The sequence below is a fragment of the Lissotriton helveticus genome, chromosome 8 (genome assembly GCF_964261635.1).
Source record: "Lissotriton helveticus chromosome 8, aLisHel1.1, whole genome shotgun sequence".
In the NCBI taxonomy this organism is placed as follows: domain Eukaryota; kingdom Metazoa; phylum Chordata; class Amphibia; order Caudata; family Salamandridae; genus Lissotriton; species Lissotriton helveticus.
In genome coordinates, this window is record NC_136069.1 from 1,244,715,754 (window position 1) to 1,244,737,303 (window position 21,550).

General features: G+C 44.5%; 1 protein-coding gene across 2 annotated transcripts in view; it reads left to right on the forward strand.

The window, feature by feature from the left end:
* Nucleotides 1-21,550, forward strand: part of CYFIP1 (cytoplasmic FMR1 interacting protein 1) — a 488,976-nt gene that overhangs the window by 308,126 nt on the left and 159,300 nt on the right. For both annotated transcript variants that reach the window (XM_078658231.1, XM_078658230.1), the window contains exon 23: nt 10,288-10,375. In XM_078658231.1, coding sequence (XP_078514357.1) covers nt 10,288-10,375 — 88 coding nt within the window. The remainder of the gene's footprint in view (nt 1-10,287; nt 10,376-21,550) is intronic.

Here is a 21,550-nt window from a genome sequence, read left to right on the forward strand (position 1 = left end):
TCCAAACTGGAGACGACCCTGCTGTGAGGAGCCTCACTGTACACAACGGCGGTGTCTGGAAGTCTGTCTGGAAAAGAAGAATGAGAGAAGAACCTACCCAAACCGGTTCTGAAATATACTTCCCTTGTCTATTGTACCTGTATAAAATGGAAAGCTGTTGACCCTCTTGTGCTTCGAGTTCCAAGAAGCATGTGCTCTGGTGGACTCGTGCACAACAATAGCTAGTGGCGGCTGATAGCTGTCTTCCCAGAAGTGAGGGGACATCACCTGAAATCTAACCTTGAAGTAAGTGCTGTCCCCCTGTCCTGAAACACCAAAACGCTGATCCAGCCCCACAGAAGGAGCTAACTACCAGGGTGAACAGAAGCACCTGACCCTGGAGCCGAGGATCCTTCTGCCAGTGACTCAAGTGAGTGACCAGCCTGCTCCTGGACTGAAGCATTGACTCTCTAGCTGAAGCGGCTAACCAGTGGCACTGTCCAGAAATGTGCACAAGTGTATTGCGCCATTGTAACCCTGAATGTGGCTAGCTCGTGGCACTGAACTGAAGTGCTCCCAAGCTTGTTTACGGTCCAGGGAAGGGATGTCTTGGCAGTTCGGGCTGGACTGTTCCCATGAGGCACAGGGTCAGACTCATTTGCATATGGCCATGTCTGAACTGGGGTGGCAGAGTTGGCTAAAGAACGGTGATGGATTTAACCCAGATCTGTTGACTGGATGTGAGTGTTTGATTGGTTCAGATGCTCCGTCCATCACCACCCCCTTTTATTCCGCTTTGTTCGCCATAAGTTGGCAGGGTATGCTCAGACGTGAGTCCCTTGCTCACTTTGCCACTGGATTCAAGCAAGCCTGACTGAAGACGGCTGTAATGCCAGAAACCGGTCCTAGGAAAGTTGTTTCCGGTCCAGGGAAGGCATGGCTTGGCAGTTCGGGCAGGACTGTTCCCATGAGGCACTGGGTCAGACTGATTTGCATATAGCCATGTCTGAACTGGCGTGGCAGAGTGGGCTAAAGAACGGTGATGGGTCAAACCCAGATCTGTTGACTGGGTGTGTTTGATTGGTTCAGATGCTCCGTTCATCACCACCCCCTTTTGTACCGAACTGTAATCAAAGACGTGCCCCTCGTTCTGCGTTTATTCATTAGGAAACTGCTAACTTCAATAGTCAGTTATCAAGAAGACTCACACTTTGAAATCGGGAGGCATACCTCACTGTGAAACTGCTCTGCTTCACGTATGACAGTGGAGCGAGAGTTCTGAAATGAAAATCATGTGGAGACCTTGGAGTGCCAACACTACAGTAAGGCAGAGACCACTGATCCCTGTAATGGGAAATTATGAAAGTTTTCCTCATCGGGGAAAATCCCTCACCCTACAGAATGTACTCTTGGAGCATTGGCTCACTTTGTCCAGTCCTCCTTAAATTTGCAAATGATCCGTTAAGCTCAGTGTTCACTGGGATGGACCCTTTTCTGCAGCAGTGAGTTGCAACCAGAGCCGAGTGCATCTAAGTTTAAGATAGACTTCCTTCTGCATAGAGGACGTACCCTGTGTAGCTAGCATTGCTTGGTTTCATCATTCATCCCTGAGAGCTAGAATCCAGTGAGGCCCCTGGAGCGGAGGCCTCCACCCCTGTCCTATTCAACACCCCCACTGTTCCATAGGCTGCAGTTGCATGGACACCCAGGTTTAACCACTGTTTACGAGAATTTGTGGCCTAGAAAATGTTGTAATCCTTCCACTGCGCCCTTCTTTTGAGAATGGTGCCTTCAGTTTCCCGCTGACCAGCTTGCTGCCTTACAGCTAAAACAACATGCATTTGCAATGCAATAGGTCTCGCATTAGGAAAGTTTGAGCTATTGGTCTTGTAAATGACAATTTTTTTTATTTATGTGTTGGTTTTGAAAATAGCTAAATTAATAGCTTTGTCATTTACAATGCCAATACTTTTAACTTTTGCAAATGTGACACCTATAGCATTTGTAATGCAACATGTTTTGTATTTACGTGACTTAGATGTATTGATATTACAAATAACAATGGATTTAAATTGTTTTTAATGATTAACATTTAAATAAAAGTTATTGTAATTTATGATGGCAATAGCTTAAACTTTTGTAAATAACTTTTGTGAAGATTATGTTCAGTGTATTTTATTGTGACGAAAACCCAAGAACAGAAGTGAAATATTAACTTTTTTTGTGACATTTGTAATAAAGCTTGAAACATTGAGAGAACATATTTGAACCAGTTGTTGAATGGTTGCACAGATTGATGCTGTGGTGGCGCGGAGTGATGTGGTGGTGACGAGTGATGCTGTGGCATTCAGTGATGCTGTGGTAGCGCATAGTGATGTTGTGGTTCCCATGAGTGATGCTGTGGTGGTACGATAGATAGAGTGAGGGCGATAGGTAGCTAGAGGGAGGGCGAAAGATAGATAGAGTCAGGGCGATAAATAGATAGAGTGAGGGCGAAGATGGATAGATAAATAGAGTGAGGGCAATAGATAAATAGAGTGACGGCGATAGATAGATAGACAGAGTGAGGGCGATCGATAGATAGAATGATGCGATAGATAGAGTGAGTGCGATAGAGTGAGGGCGATAGATAGATAGAGTGAGGGCGAAAGATAGAGTGAGGGCGATAGAGAGATAGAGTGAGGGAGATAGATAGATAGATAGATAGATAGATAGATAGATAGATAGATAGATAGATAGATAGAGTGAGGGTGATAGATAGATAGCCAGAGGGCGATAGATGGATAGAGTGAGGGCGATAGATAGATAGATAGATAGCTAGATAGTTAGATAGCTAGATAGATAGCTAGATAGCTAGATAGATAGATAGCTAGATAGATGGAGTAAGGGCGATAGATAGAGTGAGGGCGATAGATAGATAGAGTGAGGGCGATAGATAGATACAGGGCAATAGATAGAGTGAGGGCTATAGATAGATAGATAGAGGGCGATAGATAGAGGGTGATAGATAGATAGAGTTTGTGTAAATAAGGACCACTCTGAACGAAATTGATGCTTGACGCTTGAATGACGTAATAGCATGCTGATAAATGTCACAACGTAAATGTCGTCAACATATTAATTTTATCCACCTCAGAAATATGACAGTCAGAGTCAAGCCTGCAATAAGCAGCATTAACACATGCTTATAACAGCAGGTGCTCCACCCACTGAGCTAAGTCTCCAGTTATTAACCTGGGCAGGTGTCCTGTCCCCGCAGCCCTTGGGAGTCAATGCAGGTGAATCAGAGGCATGCAATGTGGGATGTACCTGGGACAGGTGTGGGTGCTAGCTTAAGTATATCTCGTGCTGATGACATCATCACCGCGTCTTTCCTTGCTAGAACAGCAGCGTTACTAAAGACACACGGAAGAGAAATGGGTTGGGCTAAAACCCAAAAAAAACATCGCCCATGGTTGTTACCAGTCCCTAGACTCTGTCTCCCTCACTACTAACCCACTTATTCCTGCCTTTACTTTGTACTCCTGGTAAACTATACGGAGGATGTCAGAGCTATAGATAAAATGTACAGCGAGAGGGAAATTAGGGTAGCAAGGATGTCTGCCCCGGTGCCACTGCACCTGCTGCACCAAAGCTAGCTACGCTCTTGGAGCCGAGGGATATTCTATTCGTTCTTTGGGGATGTCGGGTGCAGCAGGTTGATTTCCCAGGGACGTCATAGGTGGAGAAAAGAGCGCGTGGTAAGAGACAGGACGCGTCTCTGTAACAACGCCAGAGAATATATAATGTTTACTAACAATCTGCCCATACATTTTTGGGGCACAGCATCATCAAATAAAGTAAAACGCCGCAGCAGCGCGAGGAGCTCTTTAATATTATAGAGAGAGCCCCAGTGAAGGCTCTAGCTGTAAAGGGCTCGGGTTTTCACATTCTGGTGCCCACTTGCGGGGGTCGCACCACGGCCCCTGCCACCCCCTGCTAGGACTGTCAGCGACCAGGAGCCGTCACTCAGGCTCCAGGAGCCAAGCGCACCCGGGTGGCCATTTCTGAGGAGCTGAAGAGGTGTGAAGGGCCCATCAATGCGCCTCCTCAGCCAACAGGGCAGCCGGGGATAATCGGGCAACCCCTTGCGCTTCGCTGTTATTGCCCACGCCCCCAGTGCCCCTCATACTCTACGAAAAAAAAGCAAGATTTGCTTTTGCACAAATGCTGTGTGCTATTCGGCTGAACCGGCTGGTTGAAAAACAAGAGAAAGGCTGCAAGTACACTCTACAACCTGCCGTAATACAACACCACCGTATCCAGCATTATTGTGATGCTTTTCTATGCCAATGCGCATTACTTGTTGCATGCATTGATTCGAATTGCTTTTGATTGATAATGCTACCAAAAAAACTCTTTGCTAGGTTACAGTGAATAAAAAATCCAGCAGCTACACTTACCCTTACTTGGAATAAAAAACATCACACCAAATGTCCCTAAAGAGCATTCCGCTACTTTCACTGGAAACTAAGATTAGTTGTAAAGTTATACTCACCAAGCGTTCTTGAAACCTCTGTGGGAGGAGAATTGTCTGAAAAGGGATGACGAGTGATTTGCCTTATTCGAGACATGTAAAAACAAGTGACGGTGACCATAGTTCCCGAATTAGGCTATGGACGTGGGCGAAAACCGGAAGTTCGGGAAACCGGAAGTTTGGGAACCTTACGCCGGTCGTGAGGCGGGACTTCCGCATTCTGTGGGAAGCCCACACCCACGGAGTGGCTGGCCCAGAGGAGCAGTGGTGACGCGGGGCTCCCATGCCTGAGGGAGAGCCCCGCGGTGGCTGCAGAAGTAAGAAGTCAGGAGTGGCAGCTGAGGCCGCCGATGCAGTGAGTAGGGCTTAGTTGTACCTTGGGGGCTGGGGGTCGGTGTGTGCGCGCGTGTGTGTGTGCATGTGCGTATGCAGTGTTTGTGTGTGTGTGCGTGCATCTGTGTGTGTGTGTTTGTGCGCGCGTGCGTGTGTCTGTGTGTATATGTATGTGTTATCCACTTGCTAGAATTCTGGGACAGGAGAGGTGCACGGCGCGTGGGTGAACGTGCGCGCACACATGCTGAAATCGCCGACGGCCCTGCGCGTGCCGATCCCTTGTCCCACATTCCCAGGAAGTGGATAACAATAAGGTCTTCGCTGGACCAGCAGCGCTTCGCGCAGCTTACACCAGCTGGACCTAAAAATCATGAGACACAATGCAGGGCAGAAGTGTTCTTGCACTCTGAGAACAGTGATATGAAAAAACATTACTAAAGAGACCCTCAACCAGAAACAATAATGAGACACAATGCAGGGCAGAAGTGGTCATGCAGCTTGAGAAGAGTGATCTCAGAAAGGCATTACTAAAAAGACCCTCAACCAGAAACAATCATGAGACACAATGCAGGGCAAAAGTGATCATGCACCCTGAGAAGAGTGATCTGAGAAAGGCATTACTAAAGTGAACTTCAATCAGAAAAAAGTCATGAGACACAATGCAGGACAGAAGTGTTTATGCACCCTGAAAACAGTGAACTGAAAAAACATTACTACAGAGACCCTCAACCAGAAAAAATCGTGAGACACAATGCAGAACAGAAGTGATCATGCAGCTTGAGAAGAGTAATCTCAGTAAAGCATTACTAAAGAGACCCTCAACCCGAAACAATCATGAGACACAATGCAGGACAGAAGTGACCATGCACAATCAGAGCAGTGATCTAAAAAAAGCATTACAAAAGTGACCCAGCGCCAGGAACAATCGTTGGACACAATGCAGTGCATAAGTGGTCTTGTACCATGTGCACTGTGATCTGACATAAGGCAGGACAAAGACTATTAGACAAAGACTATTATGTACTCCGTACTCTCTGTTGTTACACAATGCAGCACTAAAACGGTTGTGTATCTGGACCACAGTACAGCTTTTGTATTCTTCGTTAGAAAAAACAATTAGCAGTTCTGAAAACACTGAATTTGAATTATTGTAACAATAAAATGATAAAATGTAGAGACTTTGATCTAAAAAGAGGGAGAGATAAATAGTCCTTAGTGGGAAGAATCCAGCCAGTGGCTATTCTATTATGTGTTCCCTGAAGCTGAGTGGTCAAGGAGGAGCGGTTTGGAGGTCTGCACTTCTGTTTGTCATTTGATGGTAAACTTACTGTCCTTGGATCGCCTTTTCAAATTGGTTCAGCTTTCGGGAACCATTACAGCGCAGAAGGGCCCTCCTTGAGACGGATGAAGAGAAAGCCTTAACTTTTAATATTTAATGTCCCCTTGGAGCGACGTGAGTGAAGAGGATCCTGCAAACCCCGCCTCCTCTCTGCGTTTTAATAAAGTGCCTTCTGCTGACCCGCGCTCCCTCCCCAGGCGCCCCTCTGCCCTCTAGTGCTTGGCCTCAACCAGCACTTACAGCTTCCCAGCGGTTTGGACGTGCTGCACGGTGATTTATCTCTGCTTTCTCCATCTGCTGGTTTCTTGTTGCTCCTGAAGTTACTTACAGATGAGTTTCAGCGATTATCGGGCGCATCCATTAAAAATGTACGTGGGGATGTGGTTACCATGAAAAGTGGTTGTGCACTTTCTCACGTTCTCTGAGAAGTACACACACTTCCCACCAGGAGCTAATAAACACTTCTCTGCCACACCCTCTGGGAAATAGGCATAACCAAAACAGCAGCCAATGACCTCATCGTATAAACGAAGTTAAACAGAAAGGTCCCCATCAAACAAACCAGCGGTTGTACTCTCCTGTGGAACTGATGTCTATATTATTATTATTTTGTTTTTTAAATCACTCACACAAAGGCTCCTGCCTTCTCTCCCCCGACTGCTCTGTATCTCGATTGTCCGTTTACTTAAAAAAAGGTTTAGAATTACTCTTTACCTAGTCTGACACTTTCACAAGGTGAAATAAAAGGACCATAGAAAACTGGTAGAAAAAAGTTGGAATAAGTATATTTGGACTGGTATAATAAGAGACAGAAGCTGTGTTAGTTAGCAATTCCACGCCTCACCACTGACAGCTGCCGGCAGAGACGTCCGTCATTCTAAAATGTTTAAAACATTTCATTACATGGTGTTTCCGAAAGAAAGTGGAGTGTAAATTGAATAGGTTCGCGAGACTGCGAGGAATGTATGAGTCATGGATTACATACTTAAGCATTAGTAATGAGCAGTCAATGTGTGTCAACACCTTAAGCGGTCGCAAGCAAAGGAGAAGGGCGTTAGGGTAGTACACGAATACCAGTGGTGCGCTATAAAGTATTAAATATTTTTCTACAGCATCCTTGTCATGAAAGTATCTCCAAAAGCACAGATGGATGTTTACTCTGTGAACAATCTGTTACCGACATACAGTAAACCAGACAGGGGCTGCGGGCAGCTGTGAATTCTTCCCACACATCGTTTCAAAAAGCTTTAAATAACGCACAACAGACTATGATGCGTGTAAACGTTCCACCTACATCAAGTCTGTATCCTTAGATAGACCGTGCCACAGCCGTCAGAAACGATTCAAAGAAGTAAAACTAAAAGCTTCAAACCATCCCAAACCCAGCACGCATGCGCATAAAAGGGGTGACAGAAAATTCACACGTGCGCAAGCGCAACGTGGTATAGAAATAAAAATAAAAAAATGCATAAATAACTAAATTAATGAATACCGCAAATCACCGCCGTCACTCTGCCGGCCTGCGACCAGGAAGTCAGGCAGGCCGGCGCGACAACAGGAAACAGGAAGTAGGAGGGCGGGAGCCTACCCCGCCTCCAACGGAAGAGCCGCGATGGGAGCCGCGTTTGAAGCACCGGAGCAGGCAGGAGCCTACCCTGCGCCCCGGTGCCGAAGGAGGGAAGAAGAGTCCTGCTGCCGGGCCCCGCAGCTGAGGAAAGCCGCCGCAGGAATGAAGCCGGTGAGTGTGTTGCTGAGGGGGGGGGGGGAGCATGTGTGCGCGCGCGTGCGAGTGGAGGGGGGAGCATGTGTGCGCGAGTGCGGGGGGGGGCGGGCTGTGTATGTGTGTGTGCGTGCGTGTGTGTATGTGTCTGGAGTGCGTGTGTGTGACTGTGGGGGAGGGGGGTGTGTGTGAGCGAGTGTCTGTGCCGTGTGCCTGTATGTGTGTGCCTGCGTGTGCATGCGCTCGCCTGTGTGTGCGCATGCAGAGGGGTGGGGGCTGCCTATATGTAAAGCGCTCTGATACCTGATTCGGTTCGGGGCTGGGAAAAAAACAAAAAACAAATGGCTGAGTTACTCTGCGCATGCGCGGGTGAGGCGCGCGCTCCCGCGGTGAAAACTGCGAAGGAAACGCTCGTCCACATCGGTGTCCACATTCCCATTAACGGGCAACAATAGTTGTCGAGACAGACAGACACTCTCAATGCTCACGCATTGAGAGTACGTCTGCTCGACCTAAAAATGGATAGTGTAGGATGAAGGTAATGCTTGCAACAAGCCTGCATGGTGAGAGAAACCTTTCATTGCCATTGAGACATTGCTAAGCAATTATAAAACAACGTCATCAGAAATGAGTGTTTTCTAAATCTAGGACACTTGCAGATTTAGCTTCCGCTGATAAAAGGATCACAGTGCAGCAAGCAGCATTTATATGTACATCGAATGTAATGGTTTTGGTACTGGAGACGGAGACTTTGCCTTCACGCAGGGCTTGACATTTTTTTTATGTGCTGTGTAACCTACTTGGTTGTTGATGCAGTGCCGAGCAATAGCGAATGTGACATTTTGTGTTTCTGGTGTCAGTTCTTACCTGCGTGTATATTTTTGTTTCTCAAAGTGTGGTAATGCATTCTGTCAAACAAACGCGTGAATGATTCCGGTATTTATATTTTTATTAGGCTAATAATTCATTTTAAACTCAATTTGTACAGAGTACTTTGCTGCTGGCCTTCCTGATGAAAACGGCAAGATACATTAATGTATTGAGTATGACTCTACTTTATGTGCGCTCTCATACTATCTGGATCAAGTGCATCAAGGCTTGTTAGTCACTGGCTAAAAAAGAGCCTCCTGTGGGGCTGTGTGCCCATTCCACTCGGGCCACGGCGGCTACCACTGCCCTGGGTCGTGGAGTCCCCTTGCAGGACATCTGTCAGGCAGCTACGTGGGCCTCGCTGCACACATTCACAAGACACTACTGCCTGGACAGCCAAGTCCGGAGAGATGGCTTTTTCGGCTGTTCCGTTCTCCAGGACTTTCTGGTGTGATTATTGGTTCGCAGACCCACCACCGGGGTTGGTATTGCTGGGGTATCTATTCTAAGGTAAGGAATCTAATACTAACCTGTTTCTTTCAGATGCACAAGTTACTTACCTTCGGTAACGATATATCTGTAAGAAACAGTAGTTAGTATTAGATTCCTTACTGCCCCACCCATCCTCCCCGTTCTGCGAACCGATATCTAGGGTTAAGGTCATCCCTTTTCAGGGCCCTAGTTTTATGGCACCCGTGTTGGTTTTCTGGTGCAGAAAAGCTGTGTATAAGAACCAACGTCAGCGCACGAGGGCGGCGTCTAGGTACTCCGGCGTCGTCATCCCGGCCCCAACGACACCAACGACAGACGCGGAGTCGCAGACGACGCCTAGCGACGCGCAGGGGTACTGCTACGCAAAAGTTTCCGGATCCAGACTGACCCCATGGGATATTCTAAGGTAAGGAATTTAATACTAATTACTGTTTCTTACAGATATATCTTTACCGAAGGTAAGTAACTTGTGCTACTGTTCTTGGGCCCTCTGCTTTTATGGCTCAATATCCAGGCACAAGTATCTTTAATTTGCAGTCAGGTTGTGGATTCACCATACCTCAGTGCCTTTGGTAGAGAGGTCCTGTAAATAGTAAAATATGTTTTGCTATCTCGAACAGGAGATGGCACTTTGTTACGTCTGAGTTGATCTGCGGTCACATTAATAGTTGTTGAGCCAGCAGGACTTCCAAGTTCTTGACCAAAGAACTAGTTAGCAGAGAAGGCCCTGGCACATTGGACCCAGCAAATAGAGTAGAGGTGGGAACACCAGCGGTAGCCATAATCTCTTTTGCTGTCATTAAGGGCTAGCTCACTGAAATGCCTCTACTGATAGATTTCAGTTAGGGAGGTGTTAATTCACTCGTTGCTTTTGCCTTCGCCTTCAGACATCCAATTGTTACATGTCTACTTAGAAGGAACTTCTCAATTCCTCGTTAAATAAAGCTTCACATTTTCATCACTGGCAGTTATTCAAAATGTATCTTTTTCCATATTCTGTGTACATGATGTTCACATTTTCTGCAATTTCTCCTTCAGATTTGTTCGAACTGTGCTGCCATTTTCTCAGGAGTTTCAAAGAGACAAGCAACCAAATGCACAGCCGCAGTATCTTCATGGTTCAAAGGTCAGTGCTTTGTCTAAATTCTATCATTATTACGAAGTATGATGTTGTGAGAAGGACTGTTCTTTCCAATAGAAATATATTCATTCTTTGTGTATAATTTCTATGGTCCTCCCTGCACATGGCAATAGTGCTGTCTAGTCTAGACAGTGTAGTTGTGGCCTAAGCATGCAAACACACTTTTGGTAGAATTGTGATACAAATGTTGCATGGCCCGACTGCCAACTGCTGTCAGTTTTTATGTCTCCCACAAGTTTTACTTAGGCAATGTCTCCTGGTTGACAGAATGTGACTGGAATTCTGAAAACGATAAAGAAAGGATATATGTGTGCAGACTGGTATTTTGTCAGCAAGCTTGCAAATGGTTTCCTCTTGATTAGCCTATCTATTATGGAAAAAAACATTAGTTTAACTTTGTTTTCTGTGTCTTGAATCTTTTCACACACTGTTCACTCTCTCTTCTTTTTATTTATTTAACTCACATCGGGTACACATGGGGGCCCGCACCTTCAGTTAAAAAGTTAATTTGTATTGAACAAAAATGTGAATCTTGAGAAGGACTGGACTATTTATCTTGTATATTTTCTTTGGAAGCTCTATGTAAATATTCATTTGCCGTACTTAAGTTTTAATCTACATTACACCAACAAAAAATATAAAATAACCCAGAGGTCCAGACCGTACAATTGGAAAGGTTAACCCCAGAGTGTCTGTTTAAGACAAACCCATACAAGTACGACGACAGTGTTGTCTGCGACTGCACAGAAATAAAAAGAAATAAAAGGAACCAGCACCCCTGTGAGAGTGTAGTAAGTGGATTTGTGTGCCAGCATCCATCATTCTGACCATTCAATTAAAAGAAAGGGTCACAGCCCTTCAGTCCTAAACATTGATTAGAAGAGAACAGAAGTAACAATATCTGACTCCTTGGGCCACATAAGAGTCCTCCACACAGAGTTTGTGTCAGAAATACGAAATTGTTTGCAAAAATACAACTATTAACATATTCGTCATAGTTGTTCCACTTTTTCCCTCTACTTTTTATGTATCCTATGACACTGAAAATTTTTAAAGCAGGGATGGAGGGTACATATCTATGCTGAGTATATAATCTGCTGTGTCACTTGATGGAATAATCCCTGGATTTACCAAATGACCCACTGAACCCAGCAACTCTCCTCACTTTACATTAACTATGGCATTTTTTATCGAATCTGATTTCTTTGTAGTGCTAAAATATTTTAAATACGATTAGTGTTTTGTTGTTTTGACCGTATTTTGCTATATCAGTTCTGATAAGGTTGTGTCTGTTTATTTGGAGATTTCCTTCCATAAATGTTTGTCTCCAACAAATACATAACACCTGTGAGATATTAATTCAGTGTTTGGAACAAGAGCCATACAGTGACACACGTATGGCAATTTTCCTATGTTTTGGCCAGGAAAATGCAAAACATCTGACCATCTGTTTTACCCATTGCGCCAAACACTATTGTTAAGCATACATGTTTCTATTACTATTGATTTGTTTGTATTAGTTGTTTTACTATACTCTATAGGTCTTTCATAAAAACAAAATTGTGTCAGCTAAGTTATTACATACATTTAAACTCTGAAGGGATAGTGCTGGGAAAGCTTGGTAAATAGTGAGCATCTGCAGGACATGTGTTCTGGATATGTTTTCCTGCAGTTGTCGTGTGTTTTTCCCTGGTGAGCTGCGATCATTTCCAGGTTAAGGCTGTCCTGTTGGGATTCGAATTCTCTCCAGAAGTATTCATTCATTGTTTTCTCTTTTTTGGTGGTTTACCTCAGAATACCAAGCACGTACCGTTACCTTCCATAAAAGAATTTTAAGGCTTCATTAATTTTTGCAACTATTATATCGCTGACAATCGGGTTCCAAGTCTTTCAAGGGTACGAAGACAACAGTGCCACATATAAAATTGGAGTTTGTCTAGCGGTCCTGTTCCTGTCAGACCTTCCTAGGCGTTCAAAAGAGTGGGCCACAAAACACTCCTCAATCAACGAGAGATGTGGATGGTGTAACTGCCTTGGCCCAAGAATGGATAAGCTAATTTCATACTAAGTGGCACCAGTGAAACACAGTCTGCTCAGTAAGGTTGCTGACCAAAAGTTTAATTTGTGGAGTCAAAATGCAAAAACATAATCTGTCCATTAAAAACCATTTGGAGGTGAATGAAAAATAAATTTTCCCTGCATAGACTTATATTAAGGATCCCTAGTGTTAGTGGATTTAACCTGAAACCTGACATAATACCATTAGCCTGGCCATAACAGTAAGAGTGGCCTCTGCCCAGTATAAAATGTTAACAATCTGTATTTTCTACTCTCCTTTCATCTTTACTACACAGCCCACAAATAATTTTGTTAATCTAATTTCAAATTGGTGCGCCTACAGAGATTTGTCTGACTTCCCAAACATCACCTTGAACTGACATAGGGACTGGGCTGGTTCCTGTTAGGCTGTTCTCTCATAGCCTGTGCGATCCTACAAAAGGAAATCTAAAGACTACAAAGAACTCAAATGAAGTCACCAGTTTATGTTGTATTCTGAAGCGATATAACTACCTAACCATTGATCAGACATCACTTTTGCTGTTTTTGGTGGCACATAGAATCAACATAAAAAAAACTAAACATTCATTGAGATTCTCACAAATCATCAAAAAGACAACCCCACTTTTATTTTGTCAGCTCTAGTTAATTTGCTGTTCAGGACCCACAGAAGTTGGATGCCTTCGTATGTATGCAATGACATTCAGGAAACACTGTCCTTTTTAGATTTGGCAAACTTATTGTATTCTATACGTACTGTAAAGTGTTTGGTTCAGCCTCCTACAACTATAGGTTTCTTTGGCTCAGGAACTTTCAGCCATTGTCTTAAGAATTTTGCAATCATATCTTGGACCAGCCTACAGGAGGATTTTAGTCTCTACTTTTTATTGAAATGCAAAGAGACTATTTTGCATCTGAAAATACATCATTCCATTTAAATATTTCTGATCCTGGTATTGAATAAGCCATTCAAAGAAAACTCAAAGCAACTCCTTTAGTAAAAATAATCATAATAATAATGTTGTCTACTGCAGCAGGAATATTGTTATTGCTTTTTCAGCATATCAGTGTGAATATCAGCCCTATTAGCTTCACCAATGCTTGCTCATATAGGTATGCACCACTCAAAGTTTTTTTATACTTGATTTTTCGATTTTCGAAAGTAAAATACTTGTTGAGAACAGGAAAAAGCTAAACAAATCAACTTACGTCAATGACGTATAGTAATAACCATATTCAACTTTCATAGTTAGACTGAATAGCATTTTCAGGTGCAATATTTGTCCATATTTGGAAAAGACAAGGGGGGGTTCAATCTTTTTGTTTTTTTTAACAGTGCCCCAAAATGTCCTTCCACGGGCTTGCTAGTAACCCTGGATAGCCCACCTCTCTTGAGGCAACACCCACATATCTTCCAACTGAGTGTCCGGAAGCATACTTCTTCAATTTAAGATAGTTGTGGGTGCATCATTCACTCAGTTATGTCCTGAGTGATCCCCGTATGTCCTTCGTTTATACTGCCCTACATAGCATAGGTTTCTGCTCTGTTACTGCTCACTACCATAGCCAATCTTTCATTCAAGGTGTTGGCCCCTTTAGCAATGCTGTAATAATTGTTTTGCCAGCAACAAACGAGCGGAATCAACCTTCTATTCCATTGTGACAAACTACAAAAGTATCTTAACAGCACCACTGGCAGCAAATGTGCTGATTCCTAATTATTGATCTTTGATAGGCAATTCATAACCTGCTCCAAAAAGTGTCTCACTTCTGGGCAGATCCAAGCCACATTTAGGAAACGTACTGCTGGTGCATGACTTCTCATTCTGAGCAAATCATAAGGTCTATTGATGTTGCATGGCTAATGTGAAATAAGTACGATTTTTAGACTTTTTGTATTAATTTTTGTCTGTGATTTATAGAAACCAGTGCTGTCTGGAACCAACGCTTGTCAGCCAGTTCACCTCCCAGATCCAGCTGCCACATATGTCTACTATTAAGGGTTACATCTGACTTGAAATTCATCATCATTCCATATAGTTTTGACACCCATGATCTAGTATCTTGCATTTGTATCATGTAAATGGGGTGCATTCCATTTCCACCAGCTCATCTTGGAATGAAGTGTACACTGCTAGCAATGTGGTCGTCGAAAATATCTGAATAGTTCTACCAATCAAGCTGCGCCTTCCTCCCTGTAATAGGCCGGTTTCTGGAATAGTTTGTCTCTCTATAGGTGAACCACCACGATAGGTCTAGCTGCTTTCAAAGACAGCTTATCTTTCAAAACCATTACAACAGTTCTCTCCTTTGTTTGTGAGAAGAGATTAATATAACTCAACGATACTCCAGGGGAGTATAGTTTGCTCTGTTTCGCCCACTTTCCTAACTTGTCCATGCACAGTATGTAGTAGCTGCCGACTTGACCAGTGTACCCTGTCTTTTCATTCTAAAAGTTGAGACTGCCTGAAGTGTGCCCTGTTCCTCCTGCTCACCGCTTTTATGTGGGCAGTGCTGAGGATGGAGGTTACCTGCGTGTGTCAGAGTGAGCTTAAGCCACATAAAAATACTGCTCCAAGTCTGAGACTGCAAAGCCGCACCTGTTATGAGGAAGGGTCAGTGTTTCCCATTGTATATGTGGTTATTTGCTAAAATAGATCAAATTAATTAACATCTAACACAAACTGGAAAAGAAAGATGTGTTCAGCTGGATCTGAATATTTACCAGTAAGTATCATTTTGATCATTCTAATTCTTACCACAGTTGATACAGAAAGTTTATTCCAGTGTTCCTCCTGCCTGGAGAGCTTCTCCGCTACTGTTTTATAGTTGTCTCTAACCACTGTTTCATAGTCTTTATGGACCCTAACTCCCAAATATCTAACAGAGCCTGTGCATCACCGGACTGGATTGGCGCAGTTCCACTGAGTCAGCCTCCAGCTCGAGTGCAAATATCTTGAATTTATCCCAGTTTATGGAGATCCCAGATTACTATCCTTGCTCTTTTCCTCCAGCGATAGTCTACCTTCACTCCCACACACAAAAAAATTGATAACCTCATGAATCACCATTGCCAGATTCATCTTGGGGTGTTTCATAACCAAAAAGTTATCATAAATGTAGATGAATATGTGTAGTTTGCCTTTATTAACTGTTAACCCCTCCTATGCAAATGACATTCCAACATTCAACAAGTCAGTGGCTCATTTGCTGCTATATGCAGTAAAATCCATATGAGGGCAAGGCAGGGTTATTCTGTCAGTGAATAGTCATGCTTTGCCCACATATGGATATCAGATTATTGCTCTAGGATCTGTGTACAACAGCCTGATGAGTCTTATCGAGCTAGCTTCAAGACCAAATTGGTGGACTGTAATCCAGAATAAAAGCCCTTTTAGCAAGTCAAAAGATTTTTAGGCATCTTATAAGATTTTGCTCTTTTAAGACTTTCCTCTCTGACCTCAACTATATACTGACCTGCAACGGACCCACCCACTGCAAGGGCGCTACCCTTGACCTCATCATAGCTAGAGATCACATCATTCAACTGGATGACATAGTACCATGTGATTGGTCAGATCATCACCAAATCTCCTTTCACATTCAGGAAAAGGTATTGCTTAGACAAGGTCAACCGCTCAAAAACAAGCAACTGACTTGTAATCTGAGAGACATCAACATCTCTAACCTTTCCAACTTGAGCAATAATCTTCTAGAACCTCCCACTAACACGAATAATTTGAAAGAGTTGACGGATCATTACTTCAACGCCATGTGAAATATTCTCGACTCTGCAGCCCCGAAGCAACTCAAATGGATTCCTTGCAAACAATTCAAACCTTGGTTCAATGGTGCCCTTAATGACAAACGTCGCAAACTGACGCAGTCTAAGAGACGTTGGAGAAATGCCCCCTCCACCTCTAGTCTCAAACAGTTAAGGAAGATGAGAAGCTCTTAGAACAAACACATTCGCATTGCTAAATTAGATCATTTCAGAGATAAGCTTGACAGTGCTAAAAACCGTCTCAAGAAATTGTTTGATATTATCGAACAACAGGCTTATCCTATTCCCGCAATCAAAACCACTGGACCCAGTGAGGAGGACTTCTCAGCGCACTTTTCTGAAAAGTCAAGGAGTATTGAGTGGGAGCTGCAACGTGCCGCTGCTAACCTGCTGTCTAAGAGCTGCTTGGGTTTGACAGTACCTACGCAAGTGTGTTCTCTGCTTTACCCCCCAGAGTTCACACCCAAAAACAATGACTGCTGTAATACTTTCCGGCTACTGGATTTGGAGGAGTTGTCACATTCTTTGGCATCTCTTAAACCATCCAACCATTTCAGTGATCCACTCCCCACCAAGTTGCTCAAAGACCTCAACTTTCTGGTCCAGGATCATCCAACAATCTCACATACAGGGAAGGATATCCGACTGCCTTAACCCCTTCGACGCTCATGACGAGCTGGGCTCGTCATGCAGTAGCCTCCTGCTACGCTCATGACGAGCCCAGCTCGTCATGTAAAGTGCATCTGCTGCTTTTCCAGCACAGGGGAAAAATCCCCATAGCGTTCAAGGTGTTAAAATGGGGCAAGTCACCCCCATCCCCAAGAAACCCAATGCAGACCTAACCGATCCCAATAATTTCCGGCCAATCACCAACATCATGTCTTTAACAAAATTGCTAGAGATATTCGTTCACACACAGCTCTACGACCAACATCAGTCAGGCTTTAGATCAGGTCATAGTACAGAAACAGCTCTAACTCCCATTGTTGATGATGCCGTGAGAGCTCATGACCAAGATACGCCTTGTCTTCTAATTCTTCTGGACTTGTTCTCTGCTTTTGACTCTATCAAACATGATAACTCGATTAACCACTTGCATGCTTATGACGAGCTGAGCTCATCATGAGGCACAGTGGAGCTGTGCTCATGACGAGCTGAGCTCATCATAATGGCCGCGGATGGCCCACGTGGGGCTAATTCCCCACCTGTGCGGGAGTTCTGAAGGAGTGGGCAGAGTCGTGACAAGCTCAGCTCGTCATGAGCACAGCTCCACTGTGCAGTATGACGAGCTGCGCTCGTCAGGAGCACCACGATGCAGCTCGCGCCCCCCCAAACCCCATTCCCCCCGCACTGCGGGGAACTTAGCCCCGCGTGGAAGGGGTTAAACTTCTTCTATATAGGATGAGGTTATCTGTCCCTGTCCTAAATTGGTTCTCCTCTTTCCTGCATAACTCAACTCAAAGAATCAAAGTCAACCAATCTTTGGCTGCCAGCACCACGGTCTCTATTGGAGTGCTTCAAGGATCTGCACTCTCGCCCACACTCTTCAATCAAGTTCAAGTTCAAATAACTTTATTCGATTGTTAGTTGTACAATCATAAAAGCACAGTTGATAAACATACAGTTAAAAAAGCAGGCACTCTTCAATCTATTCATGGAACCTCTAACTGACATTCTGAACGGTTCAAACATTCAGTACCACATGTATGCGGATGACACTCAACTGTATTTGAAGATCTCTTCTCCAGATGACATTAAAACTCTTAATGAAGCGCTTCCAAAAACTCTACAATGGCTAACACATAACCATCTGTTACTTAATTCCCTCAAAACAGAATTGCTCCTGCTCACTCCCCCCCCCCCCCGCAACCACAAGGCCCCCCACGCAAAACTGGATAAAAATAATCTCAGCACTCAACTGCACCCCGCATATGGTGGACTCCGCATGTTCTTTAGGTGTCACCCTGGACAAATTTCTAAACATGCGAGGTCACATCAGTGCCACCATTAAGATTGCCAATCATCAGCTCAACACTCTTAGGAAAATCGACGGCAGCTGAAGTTCTAAACTTCCTGAAGTCGTGTACTTACAATTGTTATTTATTGACGCACAAACCAATGTATTCACTGACGTTTTGCAGCCTGGGGAAACCTCGTCTGAGCCCTTGCTGGCATCCAACAAAGCCCTGACTTGCACCCTGCTAGGGAAGTGCGGCAAAATCATGTTCTTGTCCACCTTCAAATAGAAGGGTAGCATGGTACCACATACCTCCTCAGGGTGACCCTGCGTTTTCAGTGCAACACACTTCTCTGGAGAACCTGGTGGTTCATGCTTCCTCTAGCAGGATTAACCCCAACTCATTTCATACAACCCCTTCAGATAGAGAGTCTAAGAGAACAGATGCATTTAGAAAACGTGTGTTCTCTTCTGCTCTGCTCACCCTTTGGTCAGTCAATGCAAGCCGATGCTAGGTAGGTGCTCCCATGCATAATGGGACATGGTCGTAGAGATCTTGCCTGCAGTCCCGAAGAAATGCCATGCAAACTTGGCCCAAACCAATGAGGATGACCAGGGTGGGACCAGATATGTTATACTGTCAGGCTTGGACACAATTGACTGTCCAGGCAGCGCAGTCAGGACTAGGATGGTAATACACCTCCACAAGTGGAAGTGATCTACTGGCTTTTCAGGTGATGTCCAAGCGTCCTCATGGATATGCCTTTTGACAGGTATTGCCTATTTGGCAGACAGCCGACTCAATGCTAAAGCATCTCATAGAAAGTTAAGCCACAGTGCTCTCCCTCGGGTTCTACATACCCACAAAGTAGTATCCCCTTCAGTTTTGTCCTTTTCAAGGCATTGCCAGCTGTTTCCCTTATAGGCAACGCCAAGGCTCACCACCCCAAAAGCAGGCACCCCAGTCCTTTTGGTGTCAGGGTAGAGGATCCAGATGCAGCATCCAGGCGTTCCGGGACAGTGAACCTACCAGCCCTCCTCCAGCAGCAGCCTTCAAGCCACTTTAGTTTGCTGTTAGCTGCCCCTGGCCATTCTATGAAAGGCAGAATCAGTCATTTTTAAGACAGTTGGCAGGCCCTAACACCTGACCGGCGAATCCTGAGGATAGTTCAATGAGGTTTGCGCCCTACCATTCTTTTCCGACGTGCCACCTCATCCACCTACAACACAGTGGCCTTCAGCGGTCTACTTGTCCATTTTGCTACCAGACGTTCAGGCTCTTTTGTTGAAAAGAGCCACATCCGGACCCAACACTAGGCGGCGATCTATGCAATAGATATGAATGTTAGCAGCCCTACATGCCAAGAACAGATGCATACTGGTAAGTAGCATATTCATTACTCTGGTTACTAACTTGTACTGAAAAAAGGTGGAGGTCTTCATTCTAGTTTTAGATCTTCGACCTCTCAATTTCTCCCTGCTGAAGGAAATTAAAGGTGCTCTCTCTGGCTCAAGTTCTATTAGTCAAGTTCAGTAGACTGGATGGTAGAGCTGGACCTGCAGGACGTCTATTTCCATGTTCCTGTCTTGCAGCCACACAGACACTACTTGTGGTTCAAGGTGGGCCACACGCATTTTCAGTTTGATGTGCTCCTTGCTTATCAGTCTCACCAGTGCTTGCAAAGATTATGGCAGTGGTTGGGTGTACCGGTCTTCCCTTCCTCAGTTACTTGCTGTTGAAGGTGGGCTTGCCACCATTAGTCGTAAACCACCTCCATATAACAGCAAATCTTATGACCTCTTTGGGGTTCACTGTCAATGTGGCGATGTTAGACCTGACTGCTTCACAGAGATATTATTTAATCTGAGCCATACTGGGTAAAGTGCGTTATTAGGCCTTCCCTCTGGATCAGAGAGTCCAATCCAGGCTATGATCTTGATGTTTCTACCTCAGTTCTAGATCTCAGTGAGGGTGACTCTGAGGCTTCTTGGACTATTGGCCCAAATCATCCTCCTTGTGGACTATGCCAGTTGTCATATGCAGTTTCTGCAGTGGGATCTGAAGTCTCAGTGGGCCCAGCACCAAGGGAACCGGTCAGATCCCATCCATGTTTCAGCAGAGACTGCAAAGGATTTGCAGTTGGACCAGCAGCAGTCCACTCTCCCAAACCCACCAAAAGGTAACAGTGACAGATGCATGACTGCTGGGTTAGGGAGGTCATCCGGGAGAGGTGGAGATCAGAGGTTTTTGCAGATGCGACCATTTGCTTGGCTTTGAAAGCCTTCTTGCCATCCATCAAGAGGAAGCTGGTTCAGGTCCTCACGTACAGCACCTCCACCATGTGGTATAGCCATGAGCAGGGTGGGGTGGGGTCTGAGGCCCTCTGCCAGTAGGCCCTGTACCTGTGGAACTTGATGACTTGTCAGGGTATTGCCCTGATTGTACACTACCATACAGGATCTTTGAATACCAGGGCATACAAACTCAGCTGGAGACACCTAGTGGATCACAAATGGCAGTTGCACCTGGGGGTGGTAGAGGGTGTCTCACCGCAATCTCTTCGCCACCGCAGAGAAAATTCAAAATATCAACACACTTGTGTAGTGAAACTCTCAAGAAAGCACTCTCTTGGAGACTCTTTCCAACCAGAGTGGATCACTGGACTCCTGTATGCCTTCCCGCTGCTACCTATTCTGTCCCAAGTTCAGAAGAAAAACAAGAACAATTGGGTCCAAGTCATCTTAGTGGCTCCTGGATTGGGCCAGAAGAAAGTGGTATTTAGGACTTGAAACTAAGCAAGCATCCTCTACAATTAGAGGATGACCCTCTGGGCACAACACGAAACGCCAGATGGCGATTAGCTCATAGTCTTTTTGTTCAATAAAGTTATTCCATATTTTGTGAATTCAAATATGAATTTTAATTCAGAAGTTGATCATAAATCACATATTCTTTATGATGTATTCAAGTTATTTTCACACTTAAATTGTAATTTCAAAATGGCATTCCCAATGCATTTCGTGCACAGCCGTGCACTTCTTCAGAGGAAGTCTAAACAAAAATATACAATAACTCTCATGAGGATACAGTTTTCGTTTTTAGCAGCTCATTAGTTAGTGTAATACAGTGATTTATCTGGCAATCATAGTCAGGTCGTGGTGTTCTGGTAGTTGTTAGTAAGTCTACTCCATTGCGAGATCGGTTATATGGTTATTCACCATGTGAAGTCAATGGTTTATAAAGTAGAAAAAATAGCGAGTGTTAGTCTTCTCGGGATCTATAGTAAAAGTCGGGTGAAATCGGGATGCTCGTGTCTAATTATCGAGGTGACATCAGGTCGTACTGTGCGTATTAGTGATC